A 16,054-nucleotide genomic window follows, 5' to 3' on the forward strand; every position below is an offset into this window, starting at 1 on the left:
GTGGTGACCTGGAGCATAATAATGCCTGGCTCTGTTGGAAGTCATTTAAATTATATTATATATATATATGGCCTCACCATGTAAAGTCTGAGTCTGAAATCCTGAGTGCCATTAAAGTCAATGGGAGTTTCTCAAGTGGCTTCAGAGAGACTAGGATTTCACTCCCAGTGCCTCCTAGGCCACCAGCACATTCAAGAGCATTTCAGAAAGCTGGGTTCCTTTCTATTTTTGTGTCTGATAGGAGACAAACTGGGAGGTCTCAGTTGCTCCTGAGTTGACTTTTTCCAAGAGAAACTGAAACCTGAAAGGAACCCAGTGTCTCTGAAGTGCTATACATCAATGTCTGGAGGGAAAGAAAGCACATGAAAGTTGAAGACTCCTGTGGGGAAAAAATCCCTACAGGCTTTAGGCTGTTTTTGTTGCTGAAGCCTGTAATATGTCCTTTAATCTCACTTTCTATATGTGACTCTCCTTGTTCAATATCAGGCTGGGATTTGAACAGTTTACTGGGGAAAATATGTCTCCCTGGGTATATGTCTGCTATGTCTCACATGTTTTATTCCTTTCCTTGGATGCTTTCATTCCATTTCCTTTCTGCCTGTCACTGCTTAGCGCCTTCCATGGCCAATATCTGACTCCTTGCATTAATGTTATTTTAAGTTTATCTGCCATTGGTGTTAACAAGCTAACGAACTGACACTACATATCATCCACTGCGTCTTCTTTTGCATCAGTCATACTATTCAAAGCCTTTAAGCCACTTTTTGGTTGAAGAAAGTATCCATTCTGTTCTGTTTCTAACAGGACTGATTCAAAATCCCTAGCATTATTTGCAACAAAAGGTTCACACACAGTTTAATATTTGTAGGGCCTAAACAGCATTTCTTCTTTGTGTATATGTGTGGTTGGTTTGGTTTTTTAAATATTGTCTTTTATTTTGCTCATGTTTGCAGGGCTTTCTTAGAGGCAGATGCTTACATCTTTACAGAGTTCATTAGCACCCACTATGGTGGGACTGTCAAAAATGCATGAGTGATTTAGGAGCACAAGTTCCATTGAAAGTGAATTGACTGAAGCTGTTCCACCTTGTATAAGCCGTTAAATATTCGTTAGAGCAGGGACTGAAACCTGGACTTCCTACGTGAGTGCCCTGACCAGTGGACTCAAGAGTCATTTGCACTCTCTTGCCCAATGACTAATCAAATTGAAGTGTAAGTCTTTTGGGTCAGATACCTGTTTGTATAGTGCCTAGCACAGTGGTTCCCCTGTACTGATTGGAGGGCCAGGTGCTACCAGAATATAAATAAGTGATAGTAACACAAATACAAAAAATTTTAAAATGGAATTATTGTTGAGAAATGTATTATTAAGATTGGAATACATTGCAGGGATATTGCAATTATCCCCACATGAAGCTACAAACCAGGAAATTCATCATTAAGAATACACTTAAAAGAAATTCAAACTTGTTGAGTATGGAAATGCACAGTCAAGGCACCCAAACAGTCTTAACTCTGCTCTGTATTGATGCCATGCAATAACTGTACAAGTATAAAAACTTTCTATGTGTCTAGTCCCAGAATTAAACTGATTTTCGAGACATTCTGGTTTTCCATATTTTTCCCCTCATGGTGTCACTACAGGGCAGAAGTGTCACTCAGTCACCTGTTCTGCTTTTTTGGAACCGGTCGTCACTATAAAGTTGCTAGAAAAGACACCTCTTAATCATCTGCTGGTTTTGGTTCGTAAAGTCATGTTAATGTTTTGAATCAGATATGAGGCTCTGTCTAAGGCATGGTAAGAAAGATTCATTAAAGACTCACTACCCCTGAAATTTATAACCTCTCTGGAAGGTAATAACTGGGATAAATTCCTCCTTATCTAGTTTCCCTATGTGAATGATTGCAGCTTAGCATTTAGAAGCTTTCTGCAGTACAGTGCTTACATAGTGCTTTCTTGTTCTAGCCTCTTCAGTGTTGTGATATTTCAGTGTATTTAGGCTGCCCTTAATACCCACCCATTCATTTTAAGGGGCAGCAGCTCTTCTGTCTCTGCTACTCAAGCCTCTGGGACAAAAGAGTGGCGGCAACAGTTTAAACTCTTCATGGCATGTACTGTCCTGTTATTTGTTCGTACTGCACCTAGCACAATCCAGGTCCCAGATTGGGGCATTTACATGTTATCACACAATACATTTAAGAAGAAATGCTGTACCCCAGTGATCTTCTGTTTATGCATCATTTATTGTCAATGAAAATTCGGATTGCATGGGCCCTACCCATGTCCAGTGTCCTCTCTTGTGTTAGTCTTTTTGGGGACTGCAGAATGCAGAAAGGCCTTTTTGTTTCAGTGGTGCACACCATGCACAGACCAGTTTCACCTATAATGAATAGAAGCTGCACTATAATAGTGATCATAGCCCTATATAAAACAGTGACTATAATTCCATTTTACATTGAATAAATATAATTAAAAGGAAACCTACATATTTCTGCCCCATATATATCTATTTGTGACAGGCAGTGGGGGTGTCAAAAGAAGGGGAGCTGCAGGTCATTCCTTGCTCTTCAGCTCCCAAGCATATCTAATATACTTAGAGTTTTACTTGATTTTACTGTGAGTGACACACACACACACACAGTAAAAATCTAGCGGGACATACTGAAAACTGTTTGACTGGATCTGAACTGACTACTTTAGCCCACCTAACAGAAAATATGCTGCCTACACAGACACTAAAGGAAAACACATTGAAATCCTCCGTTGATTTAGGATTCTGAAAAAAAAAAAAAAAGGCTTCCACCATATCGGGGTTAATCTTTATATTGGTTCAAGACAATATCACATAATGATTAAAGGAATGTTATTTCATTTCCATATTCCACATTTGAATTCGAGCTAGCATAATTATGGTGTTTATGGAGCTCAAACTGATCAGACAGCATAGAGAAATACATACATTTTAACTTTATAAGGATGTGTTTCATAATGAGAGTTTGTATTTGCTTTCAGACACTAAGCAGAAGATTCACAGCCAAGGTTTATGGACAAATACATCCATTTAGTCCAATGCTGCTATTCTAATAGACAAAAATCTAAATTCAATGTGTACAGGAGCAAGAGATACTAAAAAGATTCATTTATCATAACTAGTTATGGAGGAACGGGGGTAACCGGCCAATATAGGGAAAAATATATGACCACTGTCTACAAGAAAGGAAAAATGGAAGAGTCAGGAAATTACAAATGACCATGCCTGACCTTTCCTAGAGAGACAGTAATAAGGAATGGGTTCCCAAGACTACCGAAGAAATGTATGCTGATAAAACTTAATCCATATGGTCTCCTATAACGCAAATATATTCTGACAAACTTGGTGGCAAGCTCCATGGCTTACAGAGAAAATATTAGAGAGAAGACAGGATGACTGTGGCAAGCCGTGGCTCTTCCTGGGGCATCCAGGGCTGTGAGGTACCCCGCTGCCGCCTGCCCTTAGCCTGAGGAAGCCTTGTCTGTGCCTGCCAGGGGTCAGCTACCCAACTCCACTGGACATGGGTAACACGAGCACCCCCCCCTCTGCCTACACAGACCCTGCTGTCCCTCTGCAGGTTAGCGATAGGCTTTCTTAACTAGTTATGGTCATGTCTTACAGAAGAAAACTCACTCAAAATCCTTTCAGTGTAGTACAGCCAGGCTTGGCTATGATCTTCCATGCATGAGACAAGCCACACTGTCAGCTTAGCTACTCTGTGGAAAAGATCCAGGATGCTCCCTGCACCCCCAGTTAGACCGCTTACCCTTATTGTTCTCCTTACTCATAAACGGGATGCTGGGTTTGTTTTCTCCTATCTGTGCCTCGTTTGTCTCAGACTGTAGCTAGGTCTCCACTGTGATGCAGACAATTCTCAACACACTTGACCAGCCAGAGAGAGATAAAAGCATCTCTTCTCTCTTGCCTGACAGGAGCACATTTGTTGCCTCCTGGACACCTGCCTTAACTCACATCATGAGAACACAATTTTCAGTACAGATACATAATTCCTTAAACTTTCTCCATATGTACATTTCACAACCAGTATGACAACCAGTGGTCTGTTGGGCGAGACCTCACATGCCACTCTTAGGTAAACTTAATATTCATATATCGGATCCCCTGTGCGCTCTGCCAGTTGGCATCAAGAGGTTCATGTCAGAGAAGCCATCTTCAGAAATATACAAAAAAAGTCATGCACAATACCTGGGTAACCTTTCTAATAGGGGTAAGTAACACATGTCTCCCTTAAAGGACCTTTTAGATCACATGTCAATTAGTGTATCCTGATTTGACATCATACTGCAGTACAGAGACTTTCAATGGGAGTTAGGTGCCTAACCTGCACAGGTGGTTTTATATATCCCACTAGGCACCTATCTGCATCTTAAGTTACCTAAATACCTTTGTAAATCTGGCCCTTGGAAGTCTATGTCCCATTGACTTTTAATGAAATTTAGAGTTCTAAGGGCCAAAATCATGTTTGAAAATGGCACTAATGCTTCTGAAACACTTAGGTGCTTTTGAAAAATTTAGCCATGAGCCATAGGAAGATAATAACAATGAAAGGGCTCTGTAGATTAACACACAAGGCAAGAAAAGCACATTGTATTTACTGAAGGCAAGGCAATAGAGAGATAATTTGACTGAACCCTTGGAATAATAAATCTGAAATTTCAGAAAGGTAGTAAAAATAAGAAAGCAGCAGACACAGAGAGAGAATATAGATAAATTTTATTTACACAGTGTGTGGTCAGTTTGACAAATGTCCTACTAAGGGTAGTATGAGAATGATCTAGCGGAGCCAAGTTGGGAGAAAGTAGCATTGTAGGAAATGTTGAGCAAAAGAACAGTATATTTAATATGTTGGAAGTGTCTAGGGAGGTAGCTAGGGCAGATGTTTGAGTCACCTGGGCCTCTCTTTTTCCCTCAATATCTTTTTACAATACACGAGTGGGTTTGTTTTTTAATGCTATTGAAAAAAAATACTGTTTAATTGGGGCCTTGTTGTCCCTTTCCAATGAGAACAAATTCATGGCAAACTGTGCATTGCATCCTCTGGAATGAGTCACCTGCCTTGCCCCTCAAGGAATTGGATAAATGGAGCTGAGCCCTTTAAACCAAAAAAAAATATATGCGTAGTTTTTTGTGGACATTAGTAGAAGCCATCTGTAAGGAGGCCCAATGCTTCAGTGGAGCTCCCATCTCCATGGTAACACAGCTGACTGGTCTTTTGTGGTCCCAACCATTGGCTCCCCATCCACCCCAAGGGATATTCAAAATGTGATGGGGTTTACTGCATACATTGCTGCTAATGGACTTGGGGGATATTTTCTCCCTAGTCTTTCACCTCATCGAGCACCTGTCTGTGGAGACGCTTTAAGAGGACAGAGGGAAATGGGAGCAACCTTCACAGTGACTCCTCTGCTATCTGTCACTCCAGATGATCTTAATTTGATTCCTTCCTTATGGGACGGAATTATCAAGGCCTCAACTAGCGTCAGGGAAATTTCATTCTACAATATGGAAAATGTCTGTAGTTTTAGTAAAAGCAAACTGGACAGCATAGGAAGCAGAGATAAATGAGAGCCCTACTTAGATATTTACTGAGACTGGGGAAGGGACTGTCTTTTTATTCTGTGTTTGCACAGAACCTAGCAGAATGTGGTATGATAATAATAATTTTTGACTTTAAGCCCTGATCCAGCAAGGCATTTAAGTACATACTTATTTTAAAGCACATGTGGTCCCACTAAAGGCAAATGGTGAGGTGGTGTCAATGATTGTATTCAGTTATATTTTTGCTTTGCTATCTTTTGCATCCTGTCACTGGTTTTGCTTTATATTATTGGGGAAGCTTAATTTACGTTCACTAGAGATGGCTAAATGAAGAAATGTTTGAAGTCTCATTCAAGTTCAGATATAGCCTGCAAAGTTCAGCAGAATGTAAACAGTTTTGGAAATTGATGCTTTTTCATATGATTTACTTCATTTTATGGTCTGTTATGTCACTTATAATATCGCATATAACGTTCAGAGAAGTTTAATGGTTTACCTTCAAACTACTGGCTCATCTTAGCTGTTTTACTGGCTTGAAATATTGTATAGCTCTAGCTTTATATCCTAAACTTGGTGGATGTATTTTATCTTTCTATTGTATCTAATGTATGTATACCCCTACCATTTCCTTTATAATACAAGATACTCAAAAAAAAAAAAAAATGAGGTGTCTCCCCAAACAGCTATTGCAGTGTAAAATAAATCAATCTCTTCGGACTACCACTCACAGTTTAACTCCATCTCTCCTGAAGGCTACTTCTACCAAGTGCTACTCATAAAAATACACTCACAGTCAGGCTGAGTTCTGTGAATTTTTATGTAATTCCTGAAGTGTAGACTGAATATAGTTTATATTAGTGGGCAGAATTTCTTCAAGGGCAGATTTTAACATTAAAATATACTGGAAACACTTGTGTTTAACTTTGGGCGGAATCCTGACAAGGCCAGTGGTATTTGGATATAACTGTCCATTAAAAAGATTGGTAGCCAACAGGATGTTACACTTTTACAAAAGCAGCAGCAGGCACTTCTGGGGTTGAACAAAAAGCTGTTCGAGAGCTCTGCACAATACCAACAGTGTAGGAAAGGAAACGAATTATAACAAATCTAACAGTACTTATAGTACATAAATATTTATATTCTTATCTGATTGTTACCAATACCGTCCCCCAGAATATTATTCATCATCAATAATCAATCACTAAATAGGAAAACAATAAAATAAACAAGCCCAGACTGTACCAGGGAACAGGAAATAGGAGATTGCTTCTTACAAGTCTTTAAAAAGGCTTCAAAAATGTTTAAAAGCCTTTTATAGAGCATCCCTTTCCTGCAGTACTGTCTTGACGATCAGCTGCAGTTGTGTGCAGTTCTGGTCTCCCATGTTTAAGAAGGATGAATTCAAACTGGAACAGGTACAGAGAAGGGCTACTAGGATGATCCGAGGAATGGAAAACCTGTCTTATGAAAGGAGACTCAAGGAGCTTGGCTTGTTTAGCTTAACTAAAAGAAGGTTGAGGGGAAATATGATTGCTCTCTATAAATATATCAGAGGGATAAATACCGGAGAGGAAGAGGAATTATTTAAGCTCAGTACCAATGTGGACACAAGAACAAATGGATATAAACTGGTCATTGGAAAGTTTAGACTTGAAATTAGACGAAGGTTTCTAACCACCAGAATAGTGAAGTTTTGGAATAGCCTTCCAACGGAAGCAGTGGGGGCAAAAGACTTATCTGGCTTTAAGATTAAACTCGATAAATTTATGGAGGAGATGGTATGATGGGATAACATGATTTTGGTAATTAATTGATCTTTAAATATTCATGGTAAATAGGCCCAATGGCCTGTGGTGGGATGTTAGATGGGGTGGGATCTGAGTTACTCCAGAAAATTCTTTCCTGGGTATCTGGCTGGTGAATCTTGCCCATATGCTCAGGGTTTAGCTGATCACCATATTTGAGGTCAGGAAGGAATTTTCCTCCAGGGCAGATTGGAAGAGGCCCTGGAGGTTTTTCACCTTCCTCTGTAGCATGGGTCACGGGTCACTTGCTGGAGGATTCTCTGCTCCTTGAAGTCTTTAGACCACAATTTGAGGACTTCAATAGCTCAGACATAGGTGAGAGGTTTTTCGCAGGAGTGGGTGGGTGAGATTCTGTGGTCTGCCTTGTGCAAAAGGTCAGACTAGATGATCATAATGGTCCCTTCTGACCTTAGTATATATTAATCTATGAGCTGCAATCCTTTAAAAGCTTTTAAGCGATAAAGTTAAAATATACAAGCTTTTCATTTGATCATATCTTTTCAATGGACTTATTGCAAATGTCAAACATTATTGGATTTAGATCCATGAAACTATAAAATTCTGGTCTCATCTGTGACTAGAAGAAGCTTTAATAATGGCAAGAGGATCAAGAGGATTAAACCAATCATGCAGTATACTTTATAAGGCCCCATTCCCGCAAGTTGCGAGCTAAGTTCTACTTGCATGATCAGGGCCTAAATGTATACTTAAGTGTGTTGCAATATTTGATAGTCTTTACGTTACATGACATGTAACCAATGTATCATCATTTTCCAAGAAAAAATGATATTGAGACAAAAATGCATACAGAAAACTGCTGAGCACTATCAAAGTAATTTTAAACATTTTAGAGTGGTAGGATGGTTCAGCGGTTAAGGCACTAGCTTAGGATGTGGGCTCAGTTCTCTGCTCTGTCACAGACTTCCTGTGTGACCTTGGGCAAGTCACTGAGTCGCCCTGTGCCTCAGTTTCCCCATCTGTACAATGGGGATAAATAGTATTTCCCTACCTCACAGGGGTACTGTAAGGATAAATACATTAAAGATTTTGAGGCCCTCAGATACTGCAGTGTTGAGCACCATACAAGTACTAAAGATAGATTGATAGAATGACACCTCTTTGTCCTTCTCAGCTTCTACCCATAATCTTTATGCATAAGTGTGACGTTCAGAGGAGAGGGAGTAGATGTAATAGACATCCACATAATTTCTGTAGGAAACATGCAAACAAGCTACTCTTCACTTTCATTATGTAATGAAACCACAAATCCCCTGGAATGAGGTTTTATTATGAATCTGGTTTTAAATGTTTGCTCCATTACAGAAAAATCTGCAGACTGATGCCCAATAGTCCGCAGCGTGTTAGGTTTTAAATAAAGGGAAGAACCTTGGAAGCTCTGGTTTTTGTTTGTTTTTTATCACCTACATAAAGGCTAATCTTAAACTGTTGTTTTATTTCACAGAGGAAGATACTCTTCACAGTCCTATTTTCATCCAAGAGCCATATGACATCACTTATTCTATTGGTTCAGAGGACCCAGAAATACTGCTGAATTGTACAGCCAAAGGATATCCATTGCCATACTACAGGTGAAGTCAGCTTTGCAACTGTGTGGTCTCCCTGTAAATGTTTTAAACTATAGTTGATCAAAAGCTCGGTAGCACATCCCTTACATTGCTGAGTGCTTACACACACACACACCAATGGTATTAAGGGGTCAATGGGACTACCTTTGTTAGTAGATACTCACCAATATGGGTAAAAGTGGCACAATCTAACCCTCAAAAATGGAATATCTTCATTTGAGTCACAATTGTTAGATATTTAAATTAAAAAAAACATAACGACAATATAAACTGCTCAAAGAAACCACTGTTTAAAATATTATTAAGAAACCATATGTACGGGCAAGAAAACAAACAAAAAATTAGGCCCTTGGGAAATAATACATCCCATTGAGCTGGATTCAGATCCTACTGAAGACAATGGAAATCTTTCTATTGACTTCACTGGTTTGGATCAGGCCTGAGTTGTTCAGAGTTCTTTAAAAAAAGATGGTGAAAAAATACACAAAACACATCAATTTTGTGGAGTATGTGTCATTAAAATGTCATTTTTCGCTTGTGTAATTTCATGAGCTTTTAACATAAAGAAAACACATCACTGAACATTTCCCGTAAAGTGTTTAAAAACCTACAACATTACTTAAAATCCACAGAACAGCTGTGAAAACCAGAAAAGGGTAGCATTTGGCTGTGCATAAGTATTTGCAAAAACTTTCATCATAAAAGCTTGGAATGCAAAAAACACAAGTCTTGCTTATCTCTAATTCTAACACTTCATGTATATATTTATAAGGTTTATTTAGAGAAACAGCATGGCACAGTTCTGATTTCTAGCTTACTGTACCCAGTAGGCTCACTTAATAAAATCTAGGTCCAGAGCATTTTTTGTTTGTTCAATAACCATAGACTTTTATTTTAAACATAGCCTGTTGCTCCAATGTTCTGGAAACTTGAGTTTAATAAAAGGAGAAGCTGTAAGTTTAGAAAAGGATGCTATATGTTCCTCATTAAATAGGGTTAAAGCAAAGATTTGGGGAAAAGAAAACTGAGGAATGAGAAATCATGCATGCAAGATATTGAAGGAAATCAAGTGTTACTTAATGAACTGGAGAATATGTTCAATAACTTTTAAATATGAAGAGAAGGTTTTCCCTGCAAAGCTGCCAGTAGCAAGTGGGAACTTGGCTTCTCTGCATCTTAAGTGCCAATGTACCACAGTGAAATCTTTTCAGAGTTTTATATATGAGGAAGTAAATTTTCCTCCATTTTTTGGAAGAGTAGCCACTGTAGCAAAATACCTTGTTCGCCTCAGTAGGCTAAGTCCCTTTTAGCCTTGGAGACTCAGGTTTGGGGCAAGGCAAATCCTTATAGGTGGCACTGGGTCCTGTTACTCCTCTCCACAGTCAGACTCTTATGTTGGTCTTCCTTCTCTTCTGGGGAGCGAGTGCACCCTCCCTACTGGAAAGGTCTGGTGTCTTGCTGCAAACAGCCTACTGGCAACTTCCCTGCTCCTCTCACTCCCTCACTCTCCCCCTCCTACCACCCAGGGGAGGGTTTAAAAAGGTCCCAAGTAGTTGGAGTCAGCTGAACCTAATTGGTTCCCTAGCAACCCCTTTTCCAGCTGAACCTTATTGCCCCCTGGTTCTCTCTCCTCAGTGGATAGGGTGGGGCCTTTAAACCCCTGGGACCAATTACTACCCCCCTTTTGTAGTTGTTTGTCCTGGGTTTACCACACCGCTCACTATATATTTACTCCAGCCCTCATCCCACGAACCCCTGCTATCTACCAGCCTGGCCATCAGTTGGTTCAGGTCACTGAGTTCCAGGCTCTCCAATCCATCTACTCACCCACTTTCAATGAACTAGGGCAGAGAGAGCTTCCTTGGTAGCCTGTGAAAATCCCCAGCCCAGGCCTGCAGTATATTCTCTCTCTTCCACACATATGCACAAACAGTCTCTGCAGCAGCAGGAGTAGGCTTCAGAACCTCACACTCACTGGGGCAGATCCTCAACTTCTGTGAGTTGTCACAGATCCATTAAGAAAAGGAGTACTTGTGGCACCTTCTTCCCTGTGATGTCCCTATACACACACACTTGGAATATGAACTCTTCTCAATCACACCCCATACTCTCCTATTTCCCCCTCTTCCTCCCCTCAATTATTCTGTTTCTCACTTTCTCTCTCTCCCGCATTCCATGCACCTTAACTCCTTTACTCCACACCCCGCCTACTTTCATTCCACCCCAAAATACAATGGAATGAACAGGAGATAGGAAAAATAATTTGGTGTTGTTTTCTTTCTCTCGCTCCCTTTTCACTTACTTTGGTGTAAGTCGGGAGTAACTCAATTATAGTAAATGGAGTTACGGTGATGAGTAACTAGTGTGATGTCAAAATCAGTTTCAACATTTTTAAGCTTTGCATTATATAAAATATTTTGCAAAGCCCTGGTTACAATTATATGGTCAGATCCTCAGTTGGGGCTTCACCTGCACTGTTCAGGGCTTGCATTGACTTTACTGGGAGCAGGAATAAGACCTTCGTGTAAATCAGCTTAACTCCTTTGATTTCAATGCAGCTAAATCAGTTATACCCTCTGAGGATCTGGCCTACATATGTTAGGTTCCCATATATCTAGAAAAGTCAAGAACAGTATGAAATTGTAGTAATATGTTATGTTGAGTGTGGAGTTAAGGATTGCAAGGACTACTGCAAAGTTTTTCTTTGATTCATAAACACAGAAGCATTACAATAGGAATAAAGTTATATATAATATAATTTGCCAGCTGATACTTTTCTATATAAAGAAATATGCTTATGTGAAAATAACATAATAATAATGAATAATAATAAATGTTTAGTGTTTCCTAAAGGTCTTTTTATAAGATTTTCATTATAACTTTTAAAAATATCTGTTGACTCTAGTCATAATTTTTTGCAACTTCTTTTCAAAAACCCATAATGCTTAACAACCACACCAATCTCTCTCTCTCTCTCTCTCCATTGGTGAGAGAGAGAGAGAGAGAGAGCATGCACTCACTGAAATGGGCATAAAGAATAAGTAAAAAACCGAGACAATATATTCCACATTGTGCTAGAAATAGCAGAATGCAGACCAGATTATAATGAAAACAAAACTAAAGATAGAAATATAACTTTAGATACTGAGTAAAACAACATGAATATCCAGTTATATTACCTCACAATCTAATACCCTACTATGCCTTTTAATGTCCAACAAAGTTGGTTGTTAATAACATTATTTGGCCCAGTATTTCTATTGTACCTTATATAATATTGATGACAGGAAAAAATGTCACACAGGCTTGCAAGATAATTTCTAATTCACTGCACTTGAATATTTTCATTAGAGTGGAGTCAATAAGTCACAATGAATAATTTTACCAATATACTTAGCCTCTTTTTCTGACTGCAAAGTATCTATGAGCATATCATGGTTTTCTCTAATGTATTCATTATTCTGTTTTTCTTTTTATTTTTTAAAAACTCGGAGGATTGTTCATAAATAGTTCTCTGTGATACTTATACATTTCCTGTTTGAACTGTGGGTGATTACTTATGATTGTTCAGGTGCAACACGTGACATTTTTTCCTGTCACGGAGTGCAAGAGATCAAATGAGTTCTCTTGCATACTGAATATAAAATTTCATGTGAGTCTGAAAGTCACATCCTTTGATTACACGTGTCAGGAAAAGATATGTGTTTAAATAAGTAAGTAAGTAAATAAATAAGTGTCACATTTTACTCATTTGTGGTGTGTGTGTGTGTTGCATCATAACTTGTAATGGTGTTTTTCAGATAAGATAAAATGACCCAAATGAAATCCAAATCCAGATAAAGGTAACAGACAAGTAAAAGTGTTGGGAAAAGCAAAAACAAAGGGTAAAACAGCTACAATCGATATAACCCATGTTATATATTAGTAACATTGTATAAATTCTGATATTTTAAAGCTGTGATTGAAGTGGGGTCGGAGGGGAGGCGAAGCTAGCACAGGAGTGGAAGCCAATAGTTAAGGATTGGGTTTTGTGGAGAGATTTGAAAGAAAAAAGTGAGGAAGCATGGCATCTGGCTTATATGCTGTGTAGCGACTAGTGGCATTTGTTGTTTTACTGGCAACAGACTTTACATATTACTATTTCACTGAGTTGTTAAATTCTGAGAGCCTTCAGGTCCTGTTGATTACAATGGAAGTTGATGGTGCTTTGCTTCTCCCAGCATCTTAAATAGAAGGAGTTCACATTACTGTGCCCAGTGAATCTGAGAATACATTTTCTAGGTCTTGTTCATACTATTGAAAAATCTGAGAATGACTGATGGATCAATCCTTTCTGTTGCCTTCCCCTTGTCTAACATGTTGTCCCCTGGATCACTCTAAAAATAAATATCTATCTCCAGTAGGCTGCCTAGGGCAATGAATTTAGCAATTAGGCAACTATCAAACTTATATGTTGGACATGGTGTTAAGAACATATCAAAAACATTAGTGAATTATGTCAAATCAAAATGAAACGGAAATCATCTGTGTATCCTTTCCCCCTCTGTTTTAGTCACTACATATTAGACTTTTTTTCTGTGATCATTCATGTGCATTAGCCTATCTGGCTTATAAATAAATATTGATCACAAAAAAGAACTGTATTCCTCTAAAGAGTTGTGTAGGAGATTTTCCAGCTGAATCCAAAGGATGCACGACAAAAACAGAACTCTAATAATGAAGGCTTTGAAAAAATGCTCTTTCTACAGAAGATATTGTTGTTACAATAGATATTCTTAAAACACATATTTTGTGTTGGTTGGTAAATACATTGGGCCAGATAATCAGCTGACATAATTAGATATAGTTTATACAAACTGAGAATCTTGCCCTTACAGTGTACTTTTTTAATCTCATGACTTAATTATCAATATAACCTCAATCAGCTACATGACTGATACATTTATTTGTCTTCTAATTAGCGATGAGCCTCCACATGATGCTACCATGAGGGTGTAAAAGTGGTCTAGTGGGAGCAATGAATGCCCAATGCTTACGTGGCTTCTGATGAAGCTGCTGCTACCTCAGAGAGACGATAGAGAGGTGTAGGAGGTCAGAGGAGAAGATTTAGGACCTAATTCAAAGCTCGCTGACATAAAAGGAAAGTCTCCCACTGACTGCAGTGGGCTTTGAATCAGTCCTCACCCCACCCCACCCATGTCCAGTTAACTAGGGAACATGTGTTACGCTTACACCAAGGTTTAGGTACTGTGAAGGTATGGGGGAAGTGGAGGAGGAATGACGGGGAAGCCATGCTTGTGTGGTCAGTCTCTGCCCCACTTCTTGTTCTCTTTACTGACAGCGAGATTCTGGTGGCTCTTGGGGATCTGGATGCCATTTGCTTATTCTAGAAACTTCATCTTAGATTGGAAAATGAAGGAAAATTACTACAACAGATAGGGTTTTTTAAGTCTGTACAGTGCCATTTTTTTTTTTATTAAGCACCACTTATAGCACTCGTGCTGTATGGAGCCACTTCCGATTTCCAAAAAATGTAGTGTGCTTGCCCAGCCCTTATACTGATCAGTTTGGCTTTTGGTTGTAATGATTAGAATGGAAATGCTGTCTTGAATGTTTTCAAAGACAGGAATGACTTCCATGCCTCAGTGAGTGCCACTGAGCTGCACATAAATATTTTAACCACTTAAAAGAGCATCAGTAAGGACCAATAATAATAATTTGATTGACCTGAGTTGGCAGTAACATGCCTCATAGAATCCATTCTATCTCACTGAGATAAAGGGTAGATTTTGCTTCTATGCACATCTGATTTGAAAGTCCATGATTTCTTGGATCTATGGATAGTGCTTGTTCAGGTGCAATGATCAAAGAGAGGTAACGTGGCTGCTCTAATTAATGCTTATAACAAACTCCCAATGTATATTTTAAAACAAAAATGGTAATACAAATCTCACCCTCCTTCCTTCTATGCTTGTGGCTAGCATTTTTTGGTATCATATAGAAAGCAATCCAATATGTGAAGAGCTGCTATGAGGATGTTTTCTGACGAGATTACTTTAATTTCAAACCAGGACCCCAATCCTGCAGTGAGTAGCACCCAGGCAGACTATTGTACTGTGTAGAACCTACAGCTGGGTGTAAAATGGAATTGCCATTCTACAAGAAGTTCTGACATTTCAAAATTTGTTTTTATTCCATATTAGAATAAAAAGCCAAAATTTTGACATTTCCTGTGGAATGAAAATTCAGGAGGGAAAAAAAATCTATGTAGTGCAATCAAAACATTGTGTTTTTATAATGTTGAAACCTATAGTTTAGATAAAGTTAAAGAATTAAAGGAAGTGACTATTATCAATGCCAGTCAACATGGTTTTATGGAAAATAGATCTTGTCAAATGAACTTGATATCATGTTTTGATTATATTATAAATTTGGTTCATAAAGTAACTGCGTTGACATCATATATTTAGGCTTTTGTAAGGCACTTGTCTTAGTACTGCTTGATATTCTGTTTAAATTATAGCACTAAACTATATCAATGTACTACATATTAAATGGATTAAAAGTGTCTAACTGATGGATCTCAAAAGTAATTTTAATGGGAAACCATCAGTTAGGGGTGTTTCTTATCTATAAGAAAGTCAAGAAGTGGCCTGATCATAGTCTATATATGGAGAATATATCTGATAAGCCTTTAAACTAGCACAGAAGGCATAGTAAGATCCAATGGTTGGAAGATAAAGCAAGATAAATCATACTAGAAATTGGGCACATGTTTTTTAACAGTGATGATAACTGACCACTGGAACAACTTACCAAGAGACATGGAGGATTCACCATCACTTTAAGTCTTTAAATCTAGAGTGGAAGTCTATTGTATTAAATGGACCCAAAGACTCACAGGTGTTAACATGACCCTGTCATTGTTCAGCATTAAACAGTTTTAAACAGTGCTCAGAGTCTGGAATGCAGAGACCTCAGTGTGCTTAGTACCATGGCAAACACACCATTACAAATATTTTTAATTTTTTAAAATTAAAGATACAGAAAAGAAGGAAAAACAGTTAAAGCAT

The 16,054-nt window shown here is 38.5% G+C and overlaps 1 protein-coding gene across 5 annotated transcripts in view; it reads left to right on the plus strand.

The window, feature by feature from the left end:
* CNTN6 (contactin 6) overlaps window positions 1-16,054 on the plus strand; it is a 221,216-nt gene that overhangs the window by 75,877 nt on the left and 129,285 nt on the right. For all 5 annotated transcript variants that reach the window (XM_043550995.1, XM_043550994.1, XM_043550997.1 and 2 more), the window contains exon 3: window positions 8,858-8,984. In XM_043550995.1, the coding sequence (XP_043406930.1) occupies window positions 8,858-8,984 (127 nt within the window). The remainder of the gene's footprint in view (window positions 1-8,857; window positions 8,985-16,054) is intronic.

The sequence above is a fragment of the Chelonia mydas genome, chromosome 7 (assembly GCF_015237465.2).
Source record: "Chelonia mydas isolate rCheMyd1 chromosome 7, rCheMyd1.pri.v2, whole genome shotgun sequence".
In the NCBI taxonomy this organism is placed as follows: Eukaryota; Metazoa; Chordata; order Testudines; family Cheloniidae; genus Chelonia; species Chelonia mydas.